The 20,656-nt window shown below is 47.5% G+C and overlaps 1 protein-coding gene across 2 annotated transcripts in view; it reads left to right on the top strand.

Annotated features, from left to right (window-relative positions):
• The window catches only part of LOC115167975 (membrane-associated guanylate kinase, WW and PDZ domain-containing protein 3), a 192,016-nt gene that overhangs the window by 165,568 nt on the left and 5,792 nt on the right, over nucleotides 1–20,656 (top strand). For both annotated transcript variants that reach the window (XM_029722779.1, XM_029722778.1), the window contains exons 7-20: nucleotides 714–771; nucleotides 2,926–3,032; nucleotides 10,328–10,525; nucleotides 11,916–12,190; nucleotides 12,419–12,577; nucleotides 12,833–12,998; nucleotides 15,768–15,799; nucleotides 16,621–16,825; nucleotides 17,004–17,098; nucleotides 17,308–17,500; nucleotides 18,227–18,433; nucleotides 18,755–18,940; nucleotides 19,187–19,283; nucleotides 20,542–20,617. In XM_029722779.1, the coding sequence (XP_029578639.1) occupies nucleotides 714–771; nucleotides 2,926–3,032; nucleotides 10,328–10,525; nucleotides 11,916–12,190; nucleotides 12,419–12,577; nucleotides 12,833–12,998; nucleotides 15,768–15,799; nucleotides 16,621–16,825; nucleotides 17,004–17,098; nucleotides 17,308–17,500; nucleotides 18,227–18,433; nucleotides 18,755–18,940; nucleotides 19,187–19,283; nucleotides 20,542–20,617 (2,054 nt within the window). The remainder of the gene's footprint in view (nucleotides 1–713; nucleotides 772–2,925; nucleotides 3,033–10,327; nucleotides 10,526–11,915; nucleotides 12,191–12,418; nucleotides 12,578–12,832; nucleotides 12,999–15,767; nucleotides 15,800–16,620; nucleotides 16,826–17,003; nucleotides 17,099–17,307; nucleotides 17,501–18,226; nucleotides 18,434–18,754; nucleotides 18,941–19,186; nucleotides 19,284–20,541; nucleotides 20,618–20,656) is intronic.

Here is a 20,656-nt window from a genome sequence, read left to right on the forward strand (position 1 = left end):
GGTGTGGGAGCAATACACTTTCTTACACGAGCATCTTGCAGCAAGGTTGCACTCATACTCTCCCTACACACACACACACACACACACACACGCACACATTACTGTCCATAATCTGAATGCAGCCCATTAGACAGAACTATGAGTGGGGATCCTGTGTGCCGCTGCAGGCTTGTGACATGTAGACAAGACAGACAGTACTGTAAACAGCTAAACATGGCCCTGCGGGCCCCAGCGATGCGGTAGCACACTACCTTACCCAGCCTGCCCCCTGTCCCCTAATGGCTTGTGGGAGACCTGCAGAGAGCTCATCAGCACTGTATCTCCAAAAAGGCAATTCCACAGTCCCCTCTTGCGTGAAGCACTCTTTCCCCCTGCATGTGTTCGTCACAGGACAGCACACACTCCAGATTCCACTCACACACCGCTGGGACAAGACAAGCCATTATTTTACAGGATTGCCATAACTCCACATTTCCTTACTTCCTATCTCGCTCTCTCGCGCTCTCTCCCCCTCCCAAACACCCGGTGACAAATAAGGCAGCCCTCTCAGTAGTTTGTAGCTGGCGTGTATAAACCCTGGATCCTTAGTTCCTTGCAGTGAGTTGTCATTCAGAACCGCGGGCCTCATTGTGTGTGTAGACTGTGTCTCCGTTGTTCCAGAAGCTGTAGATGCACACTGATTTGCATCTTGCTCTTCTGTCTCTTGCCTGCAGAGCTTCCGTATGGCTGGGAGAAGATTGAAGATCCACAGTATGGAACCTACTATGTTGAGTGAGTATACCTCCTGTGATTTCCGGGTGCAGTGTATCTCTACGTAATGTTGTGGTTATACAGGAGTTGTGGCATGGTTCCCTTTTATTTATTTAGCTGTTATTTGGTCCAGATTGCACAGATGAGCTTTGGTAAATATTGACTTTTGTATTTATTAAGGATCACCAAGGCAGCAGCTACTCTTCCTGGGGTCCAGCAAAATTAAGACAGTTTATGCAATTTTAAAAACATTACAATACATTCACAGATTTCACAACACACTTGTGCCCTCAGGCCAGTACTCCACCACTACCACATATCTACAATACAAAATCCAAGTGTACGTGTGTGTATAGTACGTGTGTTATCGTTGTTTCATAGTGTATACTGTACAGTAGACTTTTAGAAGGAGTGCCATTTGATAATAACGTGTTTGTTTCATGAGCTGGGATTTATATACACCAGGTTGAAGCCCTTAAGAGCTGCTGGACAGGCAGACCTGAACCTGTAAGGCTGTCAGTCAGTGTGGTTTTCAAATGTAGCCTGTACTAATGATTTAAGTTTGACAAGATGGACTAAGGACAGCTGGCCTTCCCATACAGCCTTCCCATTGTGCTCTACAGGGTAGCCACTGCCCGGTACAGGGGGCACATGGGAGGGGTGACAGGCATGACCTCACCCTGTTCAGAAACACACACTGGCACACAGAGTTCACCCAGCATAGCCTCCCGGAGGGAGGGAGAGGGAGAGAGGGAGAGGGAGAGGGAGAGAGGGAGAGAGGGAGAGGGAGAGAGGGAGAGGGAGAGAGGGAGAGGGAGGGAGAGAGAGAGAGAGAGAGAGAGAGAGAGAGGAGAGAGAGAGAGAGAGAGAGGGGGAGAGAGACTACATGAACATCATCTGTTTATGCTAAGGGATCACCGGGACAACCATTTAAAAAAAAATACAAAATTCTTCCCTCCCTGTCTTTTTGTTTTGAATGAATACAGTAGAACAGAATGGCTCATTATTTCCTAACTAAAGTACAGAAGAAGAGCCATGGTAATCAAAGGAGCGGAATGAGTACACTCAGTCACAGAGGAGGGCTTCTCTTCCCTGATTGGATATGGAGGATAGCTCTCAGCGTGACTCATGCCCAACGAGAGCTCAAACAATACTTTTCTTAGAAACGCTCACACATACACATAGTGGCACACATTGACACGCATGAACACACACACCCAAACACACACACATACACACACCGTGTCACACACACACACACACACCGTATCTCACACACACAGCATGCGTCTGATTTATGGAGCAGAGTGGCATCCGTTTTGTGCATCTTATAAAAGCTAGTCACGACTGGCTCAGAGCTACAACTGTTAAAGCGCATTATGCAGATGAGATGCGTTCCTTGCTTTACATGCAACCTGGGGGGGGTGCTCCTCTCTGAATAGTAGATGTTTAAACACAAAGTGCTGACCTGGGAATCTGGTATCGAAACGCGAGAGCACTACAGCTTAGCAGGCACACAGCAGGCACACAGGCTGTTTTCCTGATCCTAGGTCAGTCCGACGTGGCCATTGTGAGCAGCGGTATGGACCTTGGTCAGATTATAAGGTTATCCCACTGATCTTAGGTCAGCTGAATGTGTCGAGTGGGTAAGCAGTAAAATGGTGTGTCGACAGGAGCACTGTGGCGTCCTTTGTTTTGGTTTGTGGTTTACAGATAGTCTGTACAGTACCAGTTTGTGTGCATGCCAAGTGGAGGTTTGCATGACTGGATAGTGATCAGGGATTTGAATACACTGCGTACTGTGAGTGTAGTGGGAAACAGACAGAAACCTGTTTGGAGTTTTTGTCACGACACAAGCATAGAATAAAACATATCAAGAAAGATTTTTGTATTGTTACCCAATGAAAAGATGCTGCCAAGTGAAGAGACCGATAACTGGTGTCACGTCTCTATAAGGAGAAGGACAACAACGGTAAGAAAGCTGTGAAAACACCAAAGCCTCACTTTCCTTTAGCCGGTGTCACTTTCCGTCCGATTTTTTTAAAACAAGAGTGTATTGGTCCTTTCTCGAGGCTGTATTTCTGAGTGTTTTCTATATTTACAGTAGCTCTCCTGTGTATATGAACTGTATATTGAGCTCTTCGGTTAGTGTTCTGTTATGTCTCTGTCCTGCAGCCATATCAACCAGAAGACCCAGTTTGAGAACCCAGTCCTGGAAGCCAAGAGGAAACTGAGCCTGGACACCCCCTCCTCTGGACAGCAGGGAGCTACCACACCCTCAGGTAACACTTCTCTACCAGCCCTGGGTCACCATAGACTGCTCGTTGTCATGGTCTCTAACTGGTATACCACTTATTATGAAGCAGTGTATTTCATGAATTGGTTATTTAATTGGGCATGCGTTCTGTATGCTAGTGTAGATATTGGGACAGAGCATAAACCCAGAATGTCTTACTCAAGGTTATCTGAAGTGAATGATTGTTCCTAATCAGATCTCAACAGCTTAGAGACCATATCATTGTACAAGCCAAATACGCTACATGGCGAGGGGGGGGGGGGGGTGTGAGAGAGAGAGGGGGGAAGAGAACTTGCGTGCTGACTGCTGAGTGATGTTATTGAGCCATCTTGGACTACAGGCTTGTGTTTGGGTAATTGTGATTTCCGAGGTTTTCAGCAAGTCTTATGTTCAAATAAGGATATTGATCACCCGGCCATTGACGTTTCTCTGTTGATCCGACTGTGTTGCTCACAGAATACAACATATGTCAGACAAGGAAGTGACGACAGTCCGACCACAGAGGCTGACTCACAATATGACTCATAAGAAGACACAGACGCCAACAGCACTGTCTCTGTCTGTACCAGCTATCCCAGTGTTTAGCCTGGAGAGCCCTGGTTGTCACAGACACATGGACCTACAGGACAGTAGCAGGCTGCTAATCCTGTCCTGAAACAGACCACAATAACCCCTAGGAAAAAACCTGAACACCCACTGGTCAAAATCAAATCAAATCTTATTTGTCACATGCACCGAATACTGTTGTATATATAATATGAACTTTGTGAAGCATTTATTTATTTGGGATGAGTTGGACCGTAGAGTGAAAAAAGCAGCCAACAAGTGCTCATTCAAGACTGTTGGAAAAGCATTCCTCTTGAAGCTGGTTGAGAGAATGCCAAGAGTGTGCAAAGCTGTCATCAAGGCAAAGGGTGGCTACTTTGAAGAATCTCAAATATAACATATATTTTGATTTGTTTAAAACTGTTTTGGTTTCTACATGATTCCATATGTGTTATTTAATAGTTTTGATGCATTCACTATTATTCTACAATGTAGAAAATAGTAAAAATAAAGATTAACCCTTGAAGGAGTAGGTGTGTCCAACCTTTTGACTGGTACTGTATATAATAATAATAATAATAATGGTGGTGGTGGTAGTGGTAGTAGTAGTAATAATAATTAAAAAAATATATACTGTATATACATTTAAAAAATAACAATCATGAGGCTATATACAGGGGGTACCAGTACCGAGTCAATGTGCAGAGATACAGGTTAGTCAAGCTAATGTACATGTAGGTAGGGGTAACGTGACTATGCATAGATAATAAACAGCGAGTAGCAGCAGTGTAAAAGGGTTAATTGTTCAGCAGTCTTATGGCTTGGGGTAGAAGCTGTTAAGAAGCCTTCTGGACCTAGACTTGGCGCCCCGGTACAGCTAGCCATGAGGTAGCAAAGAGAACAGTCTGTGGCTTGGGTGACTGGAGTCTTTTACAATTTTTTGGGCCTTCCTCTGTCACTGCCTAGTATATAGGTCCTGGATGGCAAGAAGCTTTGCCCCAGTGATTTACTGGGCCAGACGCACTAGCCTTTGTAGTGCCTTACGGTCAGATACCAAGCTGTTTCCATACCAGGCGGAGATACAACCGGTCAGGATGCTCTCGATGGTGCAGCTGTATAACTTTTTGAGGATCTTTTCAGTCTCCTGAGGGGGAAAAGGCGTTGTCATGCCCTCTTCACGACTTTCGTGGTGTGTTTGGACCATGATAGTTTGTTGGTGATGTGGACATCAAGGAACTGTAAACTCTCGACCCGCTCCACTACAGCCCCGTCGATGTGAATGTGGGTGTGTTCGGCCCTCCTTTTCCTGTAGTCCACGATCATCTCCTTTGTTTTGCTCACGTTGAGGGAGAGGTTGTTGTCCTGGCACCACACTGCCAAGTCTCTGACCTCCTCCCTATAGGCTGTCTCATTGTTGTCAGTGATCAGGCCTACCAACGTAGTGTCATCAGCAAACTTAATGATGGTGTTGGAGTCATGCTTGGCCACGCAGTCGTGGGTGAACAGGGAGAACAGGAGGGTACTAAGCACACACCCCTTAGGGGCCCCTGTGCTGAAGATAAGCGTGACAGATGTGTTGTTGTCTATCCTTGCCACCTGGGGGCGGCCCCTCAGGAAGTCTAGGATCCAGTTGCAGAGGAAGGTGTTTAGTCCCAGGGTCCTTAGCTTAGTGATGCGCTTTGTGGGCACTATGGTGTTGAACGCTGAGCTGTTGTCAATCAACAGCATTCTCACATAGGTGTTCCTTTTGTCCAGGTGGGAAAAGGCAGTGTGGAGTGTGATTGAGATTGCGTCATCTGTGGATCTGTTGGGGCGGTATGCAAATTGGAGTGGGTCTAGGGTTTCCGGGATGATGGTGTTGATGTGAACCATGACTAGCCTTTCAAAGCACTTCATGGCTACCGAAGTGAATGCTACGGGACGATATTCATTTAGGCAGGTTACCTTCGCTTTCTTGGGCACAGGGACTATGGTGGTCAGCATGAAATATATAGGTATTAGACTCTGTCAGGGAGAGGTTTACAATGTCAGTGAAGGCACTTGCCAGTTGATCCGTGCATGCTCGGAGTACACGTGCTGGTAATCTGTCTGAATGTTGACCTATTTAAAGGTCTTGCTCACATCGGCTACGGAGAGCGTGATCACACAGTCATCAGGAACACCTGGTGCTCTCATGCATGCTTCAGTGTTGCTTTCCTTGTAGTGAGCATGAAAGGCATTTAGCCCGTTTGGTAGGCTCGCATCTGGATGAGCATTTCCTTGTTTGCTTATTGACTTATACAGCTCGTTGAGTGTGGTCTAAGTGCCAGTGTCGGTTTGTGGTGGTAAATTGACGGCTACAAAAAATATAGATGATCCAGGTAGATAGTGTGGTCTACAGCTTATCATGAGGTAGTCTACCTCGAGCAATACCTTGAGACTACCTTAATATTAGACATTGACAAATAGACACACACCCGCACCGCTCGTCTTACTGGACGTAGCTGTTCTTTCCTGCCAATGGAAAACTCAGCCAACTGTATATTAGCCATGGAAGGCTGTGTGCTCCTCAGGCTTTGTTGCTTTGCTCTGAGCATCATCGTCATCTTTCCTGATGGGGGAGGTCCTTGGAGGTTGTTGGTAAACTATGTGGTAAACAATCAGGGTTTGATTGAACAGAGACCCTAGTTTTAGTACCAGATCAACTCAGGCCCTTTAGAATAGAAGAAACACTGCTCTACTTGCATAGCCTATTAGGGCAGAACAACTCCCAGGGTGCGTCCCAAATGGCCCCCTATTCCCTTTATGCTACACTAATTTTGACCAGGACCGATAAGGCTCTCGTCAAAAGTAGTGCGCTGTAAAGGGAATAGGATACCATTTGAGACACAGCTCCAGTCCATTTTCTGTCCAGCTAAAATATCATTTTTTCCATGGTATTATTTTCTGGACGGTTCTTTTGGCTGATCCTCTAGTTTTCTCCAGGGTGATTCTCTGCACTGCTCTGACAGAGCTCTCTACTCTGCTCCCTGCTCCCCACACGCTCCCCAGGGTTGTTAATGAGTATTAATGGCTAATGGTGGTCTGTCTCCCAGCGGAGCGGAGAGTAGGCCGGAGGGGCGTGCTGCCACGTGGAGGGTTTTGAACGTTGTTTTGACAAGGTTCCCCCAGTCTGACCTCCCTCTCGGAAAAAGAGGCAGCTGTCTGTCTCCACAGTGCTGAAGCTGTAGGGGACCGTCATTACCCTTCATTGACAATCCTCGCTGTATGGCTTTTCATAGAATCACAGCGAGCGGCCTTGACTGCCTGCCTGAGAAATAGGCCATCCCTTTGTGTTACCTTGACATAATCAGGGCTATGTAAACATGTCTATGTAGCACCCCCTTAACTCCTCCACACACACACATATCCTCACACACAAACAGCTCAGTGACACTGCTGGTGTGCGAGAATGTCATGTTAATCACACTCAGCATAATCTGTTTTCTCAGAGCGCTGAAAATCCAATTATGCAAATCAAAATCCCATGACACATTGACGGGTAGAGGACATGGCGGGTAGTGGAGGAGGAGAGGGGTGTATATCTTTACCCCTCCTAATGAGATTGATACCCCCACCTCTCCTCCATCCATCCATCCATCCGCCAGTGGGTAGCAACATTAGACGGGGACACAGCCCATAACTCTCCCAATGGAAACCAAGGTCAGGGGTTATAAATCACTGAGGCCATGGCTGGTTATCCTCTGTATCTATCCATTGTATCTCTATCACATTCAGTCCATCTATTTATCTCTCTCTCTTTCTCTCCCTTTCTCTCTCTCCCTCCTATCTCTCTCCATCCCCCTGTCGCCCTGTCTCAGTCACATGGTGAGCGCTGCAATTTGTCGTGACTCTCTTTCTGTTTGCCTCCATGTTATGGTGGTTTCTCAGATGAATTTCCCCCTGCAGTGTACACACAGTTTGTCTCTTGGACTTTTTTTTCCCCATGCACCTTCCTACAGGCATAACATAGCCTGCAAAGTTGGTCCCCTCTTTGCTGTTATAACAGGCTCCACTCTTCTGGGAAGGCTTTCCACAAGATGTTGGAACATGGCTGCGGGGACTTGCTTCCATTCAGCATCGAGCATTAGAGAGGTCGGGCACTTGGTGTAGATGTTGGGCAATAAGGCCCGGCTCGTGGTCGGCGTTCCAATTTATCCCAAAGGTGTTCGATGGGGTTGAGGTCAGGGCTCTGTTCAGGCCAGTCAAGTTCTTCCACACCGATCTCGAAACAATCATTTCTGTGTGGACCTCGCTTTGTGCACGGGGGCATTGTCATACTGTAACAGGAAAGGGCCTTCTCCAAACTGTTGCCACAACGTTGAAAGCACAGAATTGTCTAGAATGTCACTGTATGCTGTAGAATTAAGATTTCCCTTCACTGGAACTAAGGGGCCTAACCAAACAATGAAAATCCGCCCCAGACAAGTATTCCTCCTCCACTAAACATTACAGTTGGCACTATGCATTGGGGTAGATAGCGTTCTCCTGGCATCCGCCAAACCCAGATTCGTCTGTCGGACTGCCAGATGGTGAAGCGTGATTCATCACTCCAGAGAATGCGTTTCCACTGCTCCAGAGCCCAATGGCAGCGAGCTTTACACCACTCCATCCAACGCTTGACATTGTGCATGATCTTAGGCTTGTGTGTAGCTGCTCGGCCATGGAAACCCATTTCATGAAGCTCCAGACGAACAGTTATTGTGCTGACGTTGCTTCCAGAGGCAGTTTGGAACTCGGTAGTGAGTGTTGCAACTGAGGACGAACGATATTTACTGGCTACGTGCTTCAGCACTCGCCTGTCCCGTTCTGTGATCTTGTGTGGCCTACCACTTTGCGGCTGAGCCATTGTTGCTCCTAGATGTTTCCACTTCACAATAACAGCACTTACAGTTGACCGAGGCAGCTCTGGCAGGGCAGAAATCTGACAAACTGACTTGTTGGAAAGGTGGCGTCCTATGACGGTGCCACGTTGAAAGTCACTGAGCTCTTCAGTGAGGTCATTCTACTGCCAATGTTTGTCTATGGAGATTGCATGGCGGTTTGCTCAATTTTATACACCTGTCAGCAACGTGTGTGGCTTAAATAGCCCAATCCACTTAATTTGAAGCGGTGTCCCCATACTGTTGTGTATATATAGTGTAGATTGTAGTTGAAATTGTTTGCACCATTTGTAATCCCCCTTTATATTAATTTCTTGTAAAAATGTCTCTCTACTTTTCTTCTCCCTCCCCTACCATCCCTACCCTGATCGGAGTAAACTAACGGACAACAATACTTCTACAGCTACTTACAGCTATTTACTTGTAGTTAAATAATTATACAAATATTCCTAATTTTCTCTTTCTTCAAGTGCTGGATTTTCACACACAGCAGCTAATCCACCATTCATTCTGATTTGAAGTCCAACCCACCGATCTCCACAGGTTAACCCATCTTTCCCAGTATGCTATTTCCTTTTGTAGAACATCCCTCCATTTAACTATGATGTTTTACGAGGGTCCTGAACCTTCCTATTGGTGACATTTTTATCGATATTGCCCTAAAGTAAATACTTTACCCAAGAGTATAATGATATTTCCCATTGACTGATCATGGTTTATTCAGATCCCCCTAACAGTAGAGTTTGCAGGTCCATCTGAACCCTGACATTATGACATAACCATTCCTGGACCTGACTCCAAAAGACAGCCACCGATGGACAGTACCAGAAAATGTGTTCTATTGATTTATTCTTTCCTCGTGGCAGAATCTGCTGACTGTTCAATGCCCCGTATATTGAGCATTCTTTCTGTAGCAAGTATTTTATATTATAGCTTAAATTGAAATTAATGGATTTATGTGTGTAGTTGTTTTATATGTCAGTTCATAGACCCGATGCCAAGGTAGTGGGACATCAAAAACCTGTTCCCAGGTGACTTGAATTTTATATGGGTATTGCTGTCAAACCTTTTTCGATTCATACTAATCTATTTAAGCCCGTAATAATTTTTTTAATGGGTGGCTGACAAACTAATTATAAAATATATTCTCTTCTAATTTTGTGGCAGAGCCATGATGAGTTAGTTATAATTTTGTATTTGATTATACACCTCCATACACTGTTGATATGTGATTTGAGTGTTGGTCGAATTAGTGACTGTCTGAGTGACGTGCAGCTGTCAGATGTCTTGTCACCGTGGCGATAGCCTACACTGTGACGATGCAGGGGACAGATGGCTAACAGCCTGTGAGCACGCATCTGTGTCTGTCTGCCACACACACACACACACACACACACATACAGTTGTCCCATGCGGATATATTAGACTAAAATAAGCGTAGCAGCATAGATGTGTCACTGTCGTCTGTCATCGTGGGTTAGCGCTAGCAGCTAGCCTAGCGTTGTTTCTCTGTCAGATCAATGCAGCTGAACAACACTGACAGGCCTTGTGATGATACTGCCACAAACAAACAAGGAATTAGTAGTCACTATTTGTCAAGTAAAATACTTTAATCGGTAAATAAGATTTGAGAGCAATTAGCTGAATTACAGTCATAATAATTATCGTTAAATTGCTGATATAGTACTTTCTCCTGCAATTTGCATCTCTCATTCTCTCTCGCTCTCTCTCTGTGCTTTTCTTGTATTGAAAAATCTTTCTTTCTTAAGTGTTTTTTTTCTCTTTCTCCTTCCCTCATTCTCTCTATTCCACTCTCTCTCCCTCTCTCCATCAGATGAGCCTGTTGTGGGTGTGAGGGGCTTTGTGCGGGACCCAGCCCATCTCCAGGGCTCCATCCTGAGGACAGCTCTGAGGAAGAGCCCCCAGGGGTTTGGCTTCACCATCATCGGGGGCGACCGCCATGATGAGTTCCTCCAGGTGAAGAACGTGCTCCGAGACGGCCCTGCCGCGTACGACAACAAGATGGCCTCCGGTGAGTGTAGGAACGTGCGCGTGAACACGAACAGACTCTTACACACACACACACCAGCAAGGTTCATCTTCATGGACTGTACAGGGTCCACACCCTGCCTCTTGACAGTGAAACTCCACGGCAGTAACAGTACAACGCCCTGATTTGAAGAGGAGCCATATATTTCAGATTTCATAGGTCTCTTGGCTGTGCTGCTTTGCATACCTATGGTTATTACGAGCATGCTTATCTAGAAGGGTGGTCATGTATCTTGGATCAGGTTGTGACATACAGTATATAGTCCCTGCTGTCTTCAATAAACAACCTTTACTACCAGTGATATACACCTGCCAGTGGCTCATTGAATGCTTTAGGGGAATATTAATTCTATAGACCGTACCATCAGATGCGTGGTAGTTATAACGAGTTGCTGTTTATTGTCTGCGATAACGCGTTAGAGCGCCGTACGCCGTATTGTGTCACAACCACAACAATGCTATTGCCCAGTGTTCTAAATGTACAACTGCAAGGGAACAAATGTTTCCGTACGTCGTTCCCCCTCGGTGTCCTCTCATTTATTAGATGACGAGATGTACATTTGATTCCTTAATAATACAGCGATAAGATGCTCTCCAATCCACGCACATTTCTCTGTCGCTGAACCACGCACGCCAAGTGTACCGCTGGCAGGAGTTGATGCCAGAGTGGTGTCATTTTAATGAGCATGGAGAGTCATTTGATCTGGACATTGGGTCTCTGAAGCGATCCCATCTCATATCTGTGTTAACAGTTAACTCGCGTTCCTTAACTCTGATTCAGGGTGCGTGAAGTATGGGCTTAATACTCAGTGTTTGCCCTGACAGTGATTGGCTGTTGTTCCATCTTGGTTTGTTCAGCTCATTTATATAACACGGTGAAATGTTAGATGTGTTTGTTAGCAACAGCTATTGGTTGTGTTGGGTGGATCCTTCAGGGGAGTCCCAGCTAGCCAGCAGTGATGAGAGTTTCCTGCGTTTGTTTTGGTTGGAGATGAGAACATTCCCCTACTCTTCATTGATCAGTCTGGGACCAGCTGAGCTAATAAACCCAGGCTAGAATGACGGAGGAGGAGGGGAATGATATAGAGTTATGCTGTACCGTACTTCCTTGTTAGTTCGTCAGCCCCAGAGCAGCTGCGGAGCGGACTCCAAGGAAACGTATTTCAGCTCTTGACCAGAATATGCTTTGGAATGGGCACTTTGTTCAAAGTGATCCAAACTGACTTGTGGTTTAATTGACTCCATGCTCTGAACCTTGTTACTATGTCACGACTAAACCATAGCACACTCCCATTCTAGGAATGTACCCATCAGTACCCTATGCTGATACAGCTTCCCTCCTATTTCTCCCTCCTTTGCTTCCGCTCTACCAGGCGACGTGATCGTGGACATCAACGGCCTGTGTGTCCTGGGGAAGACCCATGCTGATGTGGTTCAGTTGTTTCAGTCTATCCCAGTCAACCAGTATGTGGACATGGTGCTGTGTCGGGGCTACCCCCTGCCTGAGGACACCGGTGGGAGTGACGATGCCCCAGGGGATGTAGCCACCGCCCTGCCCCTGGCCCCCGAAGCCACCCCGTCACCTTCTACTTCCAACACCAAGGACATCCACTACGTCACCAGCCCAGACGGCACCCTTCCTAGACAGGTACAGTCAGAAGAAGATGGGCCACCCTGCTGATCCCGGTTCCTCTCTAGGATTCTTCCTTCTTGGGAATTTTTCCTGGCCACTGTGCTTCTGTTTTTGATTGCTGTTAGAGGTCTAGGCTGGGTTTCTCTTAAAGCACTTTGTGACCACTGCTGATTTAAAAAAAATAATAATAATAATAATTAAAAAAACAGCTTTATAAATATATTTGGGTTGATTGATTGACAGACCACCGCCACTGCAGTCCCAACCATGACCAACGGGGGGCGCCACTACCCTGAGGGTCCAGACCCCACACTGCTGCAGCCGGAGCTGGTGGGCGTGCCCCTGGTGAAGGGGCCGGGAGGGTTCGGCTTTGCCATCGCAGACTGCCCCCTGGGCCAGAAGGTACCATTTATATCTGGGTTGTTGGTTTTGTTTTATGTCTGGAAAAATGAATTCCGGCAACACTTTACTATAGCTGCCCTTAGGTACGCCGGATTGTTATAATAATGCCTTATGTAGCAGTAGCTGTTGCAGAGACTATAAAAGTCCATTAAGAGTTACCGAAGGTACTTTTTCCGGAGGATAAGAAATGTAATCTAATGTAATATAGCTTAACCAAATCCAATCCAATCTAACCTATTGGAATGTCATTTTCAGGTGAAGATGATCCTGGATGCCCAGTGGTGCCGTGGCCTGCTGAAGGGGGATGTTATCAAGGAGATCAACCGTCAGAACGTCCAGACACTGAGCCACGCCCAGGTGGTGGACATCCTCAAAGACCTGCCGGTGGGCAGCGAGGTCATCGTCCTGGTGCTCAGGGGAGGTGAGAGAGCGGGGATGGTAGGAGGAGATGCATAGGAGGTGGTAGGAGGTGGTGCATGCTTTCATCACAGTCAACATACTGGGATTCAGAGGAGCTGCGAGACTAAACGGTACACTGCCACGTTAGTGATGTCATGACTTTAGTGTGACAGGGTCATACGGCTGTGAATACGTACTGTGGTAATAGTAGTTCCTCGAGGAAGTCAATTAGATGGCCGTTCAGCTCGTCAGGAGCCAGCCCTCCCAGAGGCCAGCCCTCCCAGAGGCCAGCCCCAGAGCCAGCCACCGTTTAATAAAGCAATTTCATGCTCGTCTATCCCACTATCTATTTCCCATTTGCACCTCTGCATACAAGCAGGCAGGCTCAGAGAGCAGTAATGGTGGGACTGTGAATATGATACCTTGACCAGAAAGGTGAGGAGGAGGGGATGCTAGTGGGAGTTAGATTCAAGCATCTCTAGTGTTTGGCTAGATAGTTAGATAAGCATTCAGTGGCAGACAGCCTAGCAGAGGCAGTCTGACATTTTGGACGAAGGAAAGTGGTATTGGCCCTGCTCACCACTTCAAAGAGGATGCTGACACTGAATAAACTGAAGAGCTCTTTCCGTTTGCCTGCACTACAATAGCCAAGATGCTGTACGTTGTGTTAACCCACAGAAATATGCTCCAATACTCTGGAGAATGCTAAGGAGTTAAGATGCAGCATGTTCACCTGGGGACGTGTGCTCCAGTGCTCTGGAGGGTCCTAAGGAGTCAAGATGCAGTATTTTCAGCCAGAGATGATGTTTGTTGTGAGGAGGCCTGGGGGAGGGAGCAGAGTCAGGTTGTGCTGTTGACTGCTCCAGGGAAGGATGTGAGGAGACTGATGGAGGGTCTGGTAGGAGACCGACCACAGCCTGGTCTGGTACGAGACCGACCACAGCCTGGTCTGGTAGGAGACCGACCACAGCCTGGCCTGGTAGGAGACCGACCACAGCCTGGCCTGGTAGGAGACCGACCACAGCCTGGCCTGGTAGGAGACCGACCACAGCCTGGCCTGGTAGGAGACCGACCACAGCCTGGCCTGGTAGGAGACCGACCACAGCCTGGCCTGGTAGGAGACCGACCACAGCCTGGCCTGGTAGGAGACCGACCACAGCCTGGCCTGGTAGGAGACCGACCACAGCCTGGCCTGGTAGGAGACCGACCACAGCCTGGCCTGGTAGGAGACCGACCACAGCCTGGCCTGGTAGGAGACCGACCACAGCCTGGCCTGGTAGGAGACCGACCACAGCCTGGCCTGGTAGGAGACCGACCACAGCCTGGCCTGGTAGGAGACCGACCACAGCCTGGCCTGGTAGGAGACCGACCACAGCCTGGCCTGGTAGGAGACCGACCACAGCCTGGCCTGGTAGGAGACCGACCACAGCCTGGCCTGGCAGGAGACCGACCACAGCCTGGCCTGGCAGGGTTATCAGGAGGGGAGGGGTGTTTAACTGTAGAGTTCTCTCTGAGGTCACCTAGGGGCTAAGGTGTAGAACCTGGGTCTATGACCAGGGGTTAACATCAGCTCTCCACCACTGACCGCCACAGAGAGGGGGAACAAGAACTCGGCTAGCCACACCACACACTCAGGAGCCTACTCCGGGGTCCTTCCCCTGTGCAGTATTGGGGCTTGCCCTTAGGTGGTACTAGTAATATCAATATGGATTGTCACCATTCCCCATGGTCAATGAAAGGTGGTGACTAGCTGTGTGTCATACAGCTGGATATACACCCCTGGGTCATCCCTTCATGGTCACTGTGCTTCTCTTAATGAGGGTGAACTGCTGAGCCCTTATCTGAAAAAACTGTCTGACTTGTGGTAGCAGGTGTAGACAATACATTACAAGGTTAACCCACGGCGAGGCACAATGTCATATCTCTTCTCTCGTCCCTCTTCCCTCGGTCTGTTTCTCTGCTGAGATCAGAGATCCTTCCCATGCTGATGCTTGAATATAGTGCCACCAGCTGGTTAAGTTGAACCATGATCTTCCTGGCTTTAGTATCAGAGAGGAGAGCAGGGAGAGAGGACGTATGGGGCAGTGGGGCTACGATCATGGTCACTACTCATTCTGAAGAGCAGGGGTTCCCAAACTTATCCAGCCCACTCGTACCACGTCTATTTCTATGGCCACAAACACTATAGATGACACAATCTGTTCACACCCCTACTTGTTGGAGGAGAGAACATTTAAAGTGTATTTCCTGCAATTCTATACCTTTTGCCATGTCTAATGTGTATTCATGTGATATTTGACTGACTCGAACATTACTACAACAACAAAAAAACCTAGCTAAAAAATGTCAGCTGACATGGGCTAGTTGATCTGGACATTTCTGACAAGTTATAAATAGCTCTCGAATGTATACAATGATGGAAAATAGGAAAACTGAGGATGCGCTACCCAATTTCAAAAATTGCACCTTGTACTATTACAACTTTCAAGAGTAAGTTGATAGCCGGACTGACCCCTGCGCCCCCTCTCGCCCCCCTTAGAGGGCGTGCCCCACAGTTTGGGAACCACTGCGCTAGAGCAGTGTATGATGAAAGAGAATGTAGAGTCTACAGCAGAGCAGGAGTAATAGAGTGACGAAATAGAGATGTATAATAATCTATCAGACATCCAGCACATTAACCCAGTCATCCCCCTAAGGCACTGGAACCTGTCCTCCATAATGCATTGGTATTATACTCTATTGAGTCATCTTTCTGTCTATTAACGTTGTTTTTCTCTCTCTCTCTCCCCAGGTCAGACATCTCCTGTGAAGACTCTAAAACCTGTAAGTTAAAATAAATGCTTTTAATTACCCTTCTCTCTCCCAGAGACTCTCCCCATGGCCTCTACAGGGGATTCTAATCAGAGATGTGTGTCCCAAATGGAGCCCTATTCCCTATATAGTGTGCTACTTTGACCAGGGTCCATAGGGCTCTGGTCAAAGTAGTGCACCATGTAGGGAATAGTACCATTTGGGACTCAACTAGAGAGTGTAGAGCGAGCGGGTCTGGGAACATAAATGGAAACACAGGGCTTTTAAACACCAGATAGCGGATGAATTATTAAAACAAGCCCTGATATAACTTTGTCTTAGTTTCATTCCCCACCAACAGCAGTCTGCTGTAGAGAGCAGTACATTATTCAGGGAGCTGTCGCGAGTCACACGCACGCTGGTGTTATTTTTGGAGGCAGCCGGCTGACTCGGTGAATGTGCTCCTGGCAAACAGCTATTTAACATCCTGGCTGGTAGTAGCTATAGTGTGTAACAGTGTTTAAACTGTAAAGCCATGTTCAACAGTTCTGATGTGCCTTCTTTACAACAGAGTATATGAGCCAACTGGGTCAACAACAGAGACTTGTGTTGAGATATAATACATCCGAATAGGAGACTCCGGCTCAGTGGAAGTATTTTCCTACAGCTTTGTGTTATTAACAAAGGCCAGCACTGCAGACACTAGTGGAAAACTTCTAAGAGTAGTTTGGGAGTACAGAAGAACATGTACTGTCTTGCTAAATCCAGCACTATTACCCCGACGTGTCTGAGTTGTAGATGATGCTATATGCGATGTAGAGTTTAATTGAGTCATCTGGTTTGTTGTGCTGCAGTGCACTGCTCCCATGTCGCAGCAGAGGCAGGAGAGACAGGAGAAGGAGATGTCCACCAGCACCGAGACCCTCAGCCCCCCAGAGCCAGCCCTGACCCCGGCCCCCCAGCCCCTTCCCTTCCCCCCCAACACCATGCGATCAGCCTCCCCCAAACCTGACCCCTCACAACTCTACCTCAAGTCCAAGGCCCTGCTGGACAGCAAACGTGAGTAATACAGTACATAACACTTCCTTACGCGACAGCCAGTCTCACACATCATTCTTCTGGACTCTCACTGTTCTAATGAGTACTGAACATAGAACGTGTCGGTCTTTGCCTGTTCCTCTATAGCAGCGGTGAATTCAATGTGTCCTCTTCTTTTCCCTCATTTTCCCCGGTCCAGCCCCCAACACCAAGGACCTAGATGTGTTCATCAAGAGGAACCAGGAGTCAGGCTTTGGTTTCCGCGTTTTAGGAGGAGAGGGGCCAGATCAGCCCGTAAGTACCCTCCCAGAGAGACTGATCCATCCTGGTTCAGCCAGCATTAAGACACTGGGCACACTGTGGGTTGTTTAGCCGGACCAATGACCATGAGATTGCTTAACCTGGGTCTGGGAAACTGGCTCTAAATCTGGTTGAAGTTATGCCCCTGTGTTTCAGTGGCTTAGATAAATGTCATCATGCCCTCCTTTGTTCCCTGGCTTCAGGTGTACATTGGTGCCATCGTACCCCTGGGCGCTGCAGAGAAGGACGGGCGTCTGCGGGCAGGTGATGAGCTCATGTGTATCGACGGGGTGCAGGTAAAGGGCAGATCTCACAAGCAGGTGCTGGAGCTGATGACCAACGCTGCCCGCAACGGACAAGTCCTGCTGACAGTCCGCAGGAAACTTGCTCACACAGGTGAGAGAGTTTTTGAGTGTTTATGCAACTCTTCTAAAAGTGATGATCGCTTTGAGAAGTGCTGTAGACGTCAGGTCCAGTCGTGGGAGATGATATACATAACAAACAGGAAAACAAGACGAGTTCTGTTCTGGTCCGTTATATTTTGACGGACAGACGGACAGACTGAAGCCCCCGCTGTACGCAGCTTTGTTTACACACACAAATAAATGACAAGGGAAAACACTTTTGAAATTGCATTGGATGTGATGTATTGTAATGACAGACGTGGTTGAACTGGGAAAATGAAGCATCAATCATAGACGCATGGCGGTTGATATCCAGGCTTGACAAAGATTTTCACTCCAAATATTGATTTCCTATTCTGTGCTCAGTTCAGATATGCCGTACACACATCAGAGTCTTTCAATACAGTAATTGTGGGGTTCATTTTAAAATGAGCACTGGAACGGCATTGGATCAGCCTAAAGGAATAATGTGGTGGCATAAACTGAGCATTATAAACCACTTATTGTCTTTGAGCTTTCATACGAATGGCTGTGAGCGACCTTAAACAACGTAATTAGGTGATTCAAATGTAAACGGTAAGCTACCCCAAATGAACCCGTGTGTGTGTGTGTGTGTGTGTGTGTGTGTGTGTGTGTGTGTGTGTGTGTGTGTGTGTGTGTGTGTGTGTGTGTGTGTGTGTGTGTGTGTGTGTGTGTGTGTGTGTGTGTGTTTGATCAGAGGGGAGGGGAGAGGAGGACGTTGGTAGTGGTCAGCAGAAGGTGGCTCCAGCCCTGGTTAACGGCTCTCCCAAGCTGCTCCGCATCGAGGTCCCTACGGCCAGCTCCCCCCAACACCCCGAGTGCTACAACGTCACCCTGCAACGCAAAGACAACGAAGGCTTCGGCTTCGTAATCCTTACCTCCAAGAACAAGCCGCCTCCCGGAGGTAAGAGAGAAGGAGATTCATATCATAGAACGTTCAGCTCAGCTAGTCTGGTACAGTGGTTCTTCCTTTAAACGTTTTGAGCTTATGCCGCGACAGTTTGTGGAAGACGGTGGCAGATTGTGGTAAATTGCGTCATTCTGACAACAATGGCTGACACTTAAATAACGTGCCGTAGAATTCTGTGGCACCCGGCAAGCTGTGCTGCGGTACGGTTGGTAGTACATTGAAAGACAATTACTGCCTCACGAGCACCCTCTGCACTGTACCTGACAGAGCTGAGCTAAATTGTCCTGTCATCTCGTTCTCTCTCTCACACTTCAGTTATTCCTCACAAGATTGGCCGCATCATCGAGGGCAGCCCCACGGACCGCAGCGGTCAGCTGAAGGTGGGCGACCGTATCTCAGCTGTCAACTCCCAGTCCATCGTGGAACTGTCCCACAACGACATCGTCCAGCTCATCAAGGAGGCCGGCAACACTGTCACCCTCACTGTGGTGCCGGAGGATGGTAAGAACTTCCACAGACGCACTGAACTCTGGGATATAGAGTCCTACTTGAAATGGGATTCTGTAGTCTTTTTGTTTATGTGTACTGTAGAACTACTAAGTTTGTTAGTAGTTTGTTTGTTGTTATTTTTGATATTGCTAGAAGGGAAAGAGGAATGGTGCGGAGTTGAGATGACTGTGACTGGTGAGGATGAAGTGCCAGTGTGCATGACATTCCATACTGAAAGTCTTCTGGGTGTTCTTTTAGAGAATAGTGGTCCTGCATCTGAAACCAGTTCAGCCAAGCAGAGCCCTGCAACGCAGCACAGAGCTATGGGCCAGCAGCCTGCCAGCCACACTGACAGGTACAGGAGTGGACACACACACACACACACACACACACACACCCCGCTACATGGCCCATCCTGAAGAGGAAAGGAGGAAAGGAGGAAAGGGAAGGATTAACAGAGGGTGGTTTTCCTGCACTCAGTCTTTGATCTTCCTGTTTAAACCAGATTACCTGTCAGACTTAATCCATTACTACAGACCCATAATTCCTCTCTCTGTCTCTCTGTCTCTCTGTCTCTCTGTCTCTCTGTCTCTCTCTCTCTCTCTCTCTCTCTCTCTCTCTCTCTCTCTCTCTCTCTCTCTCTCTCTCTCTCTCTCTCTCTCTCTCTCTCTCTCTCTCTCTCTCTCTCTCTCTCTCTCTCTCTCTCTCTCTCTCTCTCTCTCTCTCTCTCTCTCTCTCTCTCTGCTCACCGTGTGGTTTCACCCTGGATCTCTCCTCATTTCCCTCTTCTCTAATCAAGTCAAACCCTTCCTCCTACTCGGTAATCTCTAACACATGGCTGGGGTCAGGCAGGTCTCTGGAAGTAAGGGGAGCGAGAGAGGGAGGCTGTTGACTCGGCAGTCTTAAGTATGTAAACTCTCCCCGTAGACAGAGGCAGCCAGGGAAAGCACACTTTTTAAGAAAGACTCTTTAATATCACTGACGCTCAGCTCCCACAATTGATTGTCATGAGCTCTGTAAAGCTCTGCAAGGGGCAGTTACTTTAGTTTACAGAACAAGCAGCTGGTCTCTTCAGAAGAATTATAGCATATACCCATTTACCCCGCGCTGTATAATCACACTGAAGGAAAGAGGCACTAAGAACCCTGGGAAGGAAGAAACCTGTCCGGTACTGTAGATGCTGAGAACACTGACACTGTGTCACGTCCTGACCTTAGAAAGCTGTTATTTTCTATGGTAGAGTAGGTCAGGGCATGACAGGGGGGTGTTCTAGTTTAGTTTTTCTATGTTGCCAGGTTCTAGTTTTGTATTTCTATGTTGGGTTTTGTTTGGGATGATCTCCAATTAGAGGCAGCTTGTCCTCGTTGTCTCTAATTGGAGATCATACTTAAGTAGAGTTTTTTTCCACCTGGGTTTGTGGGAGATTATTTCTGAGTTAGTGTATGTTTCTACTCTGCGTCACGGGTTTGTTGTTTTTGTTCGTTCAGTTTATTTATGTATGTATTGCAAAGTTTCACAGTGAAAATAAAATGTGGAACGACACACGCTGCACTTTGGTCCGCTCATTCCTACGACAACCGTGACACACTGTGATGTTTTGTCTGACTGTTTAGGAATGAAGACCCTCTGGAGTTTAAGTCCGTCCCACCCAGCGAGCTGGGACAACTCATCACCTCAGGCCCCAAGCAGGTGAGGCTATGGCGATAAACGGTCAAACCCTGTGTGTGT

Source organism: Salmo trutta, chromosome 30, assembly GCF_901001165.1.
Source record: "Salmo trutta chromosome 30, fSalTru1.1, whole genome shotgun sequence".
In the NCBI taxonomy this organism is placed as follows: Eukaryota; Metazoa; Chordata; class Actinopteri; order Salmoniformes; family Salmonidae; genus Salmo; species Salmo trutta.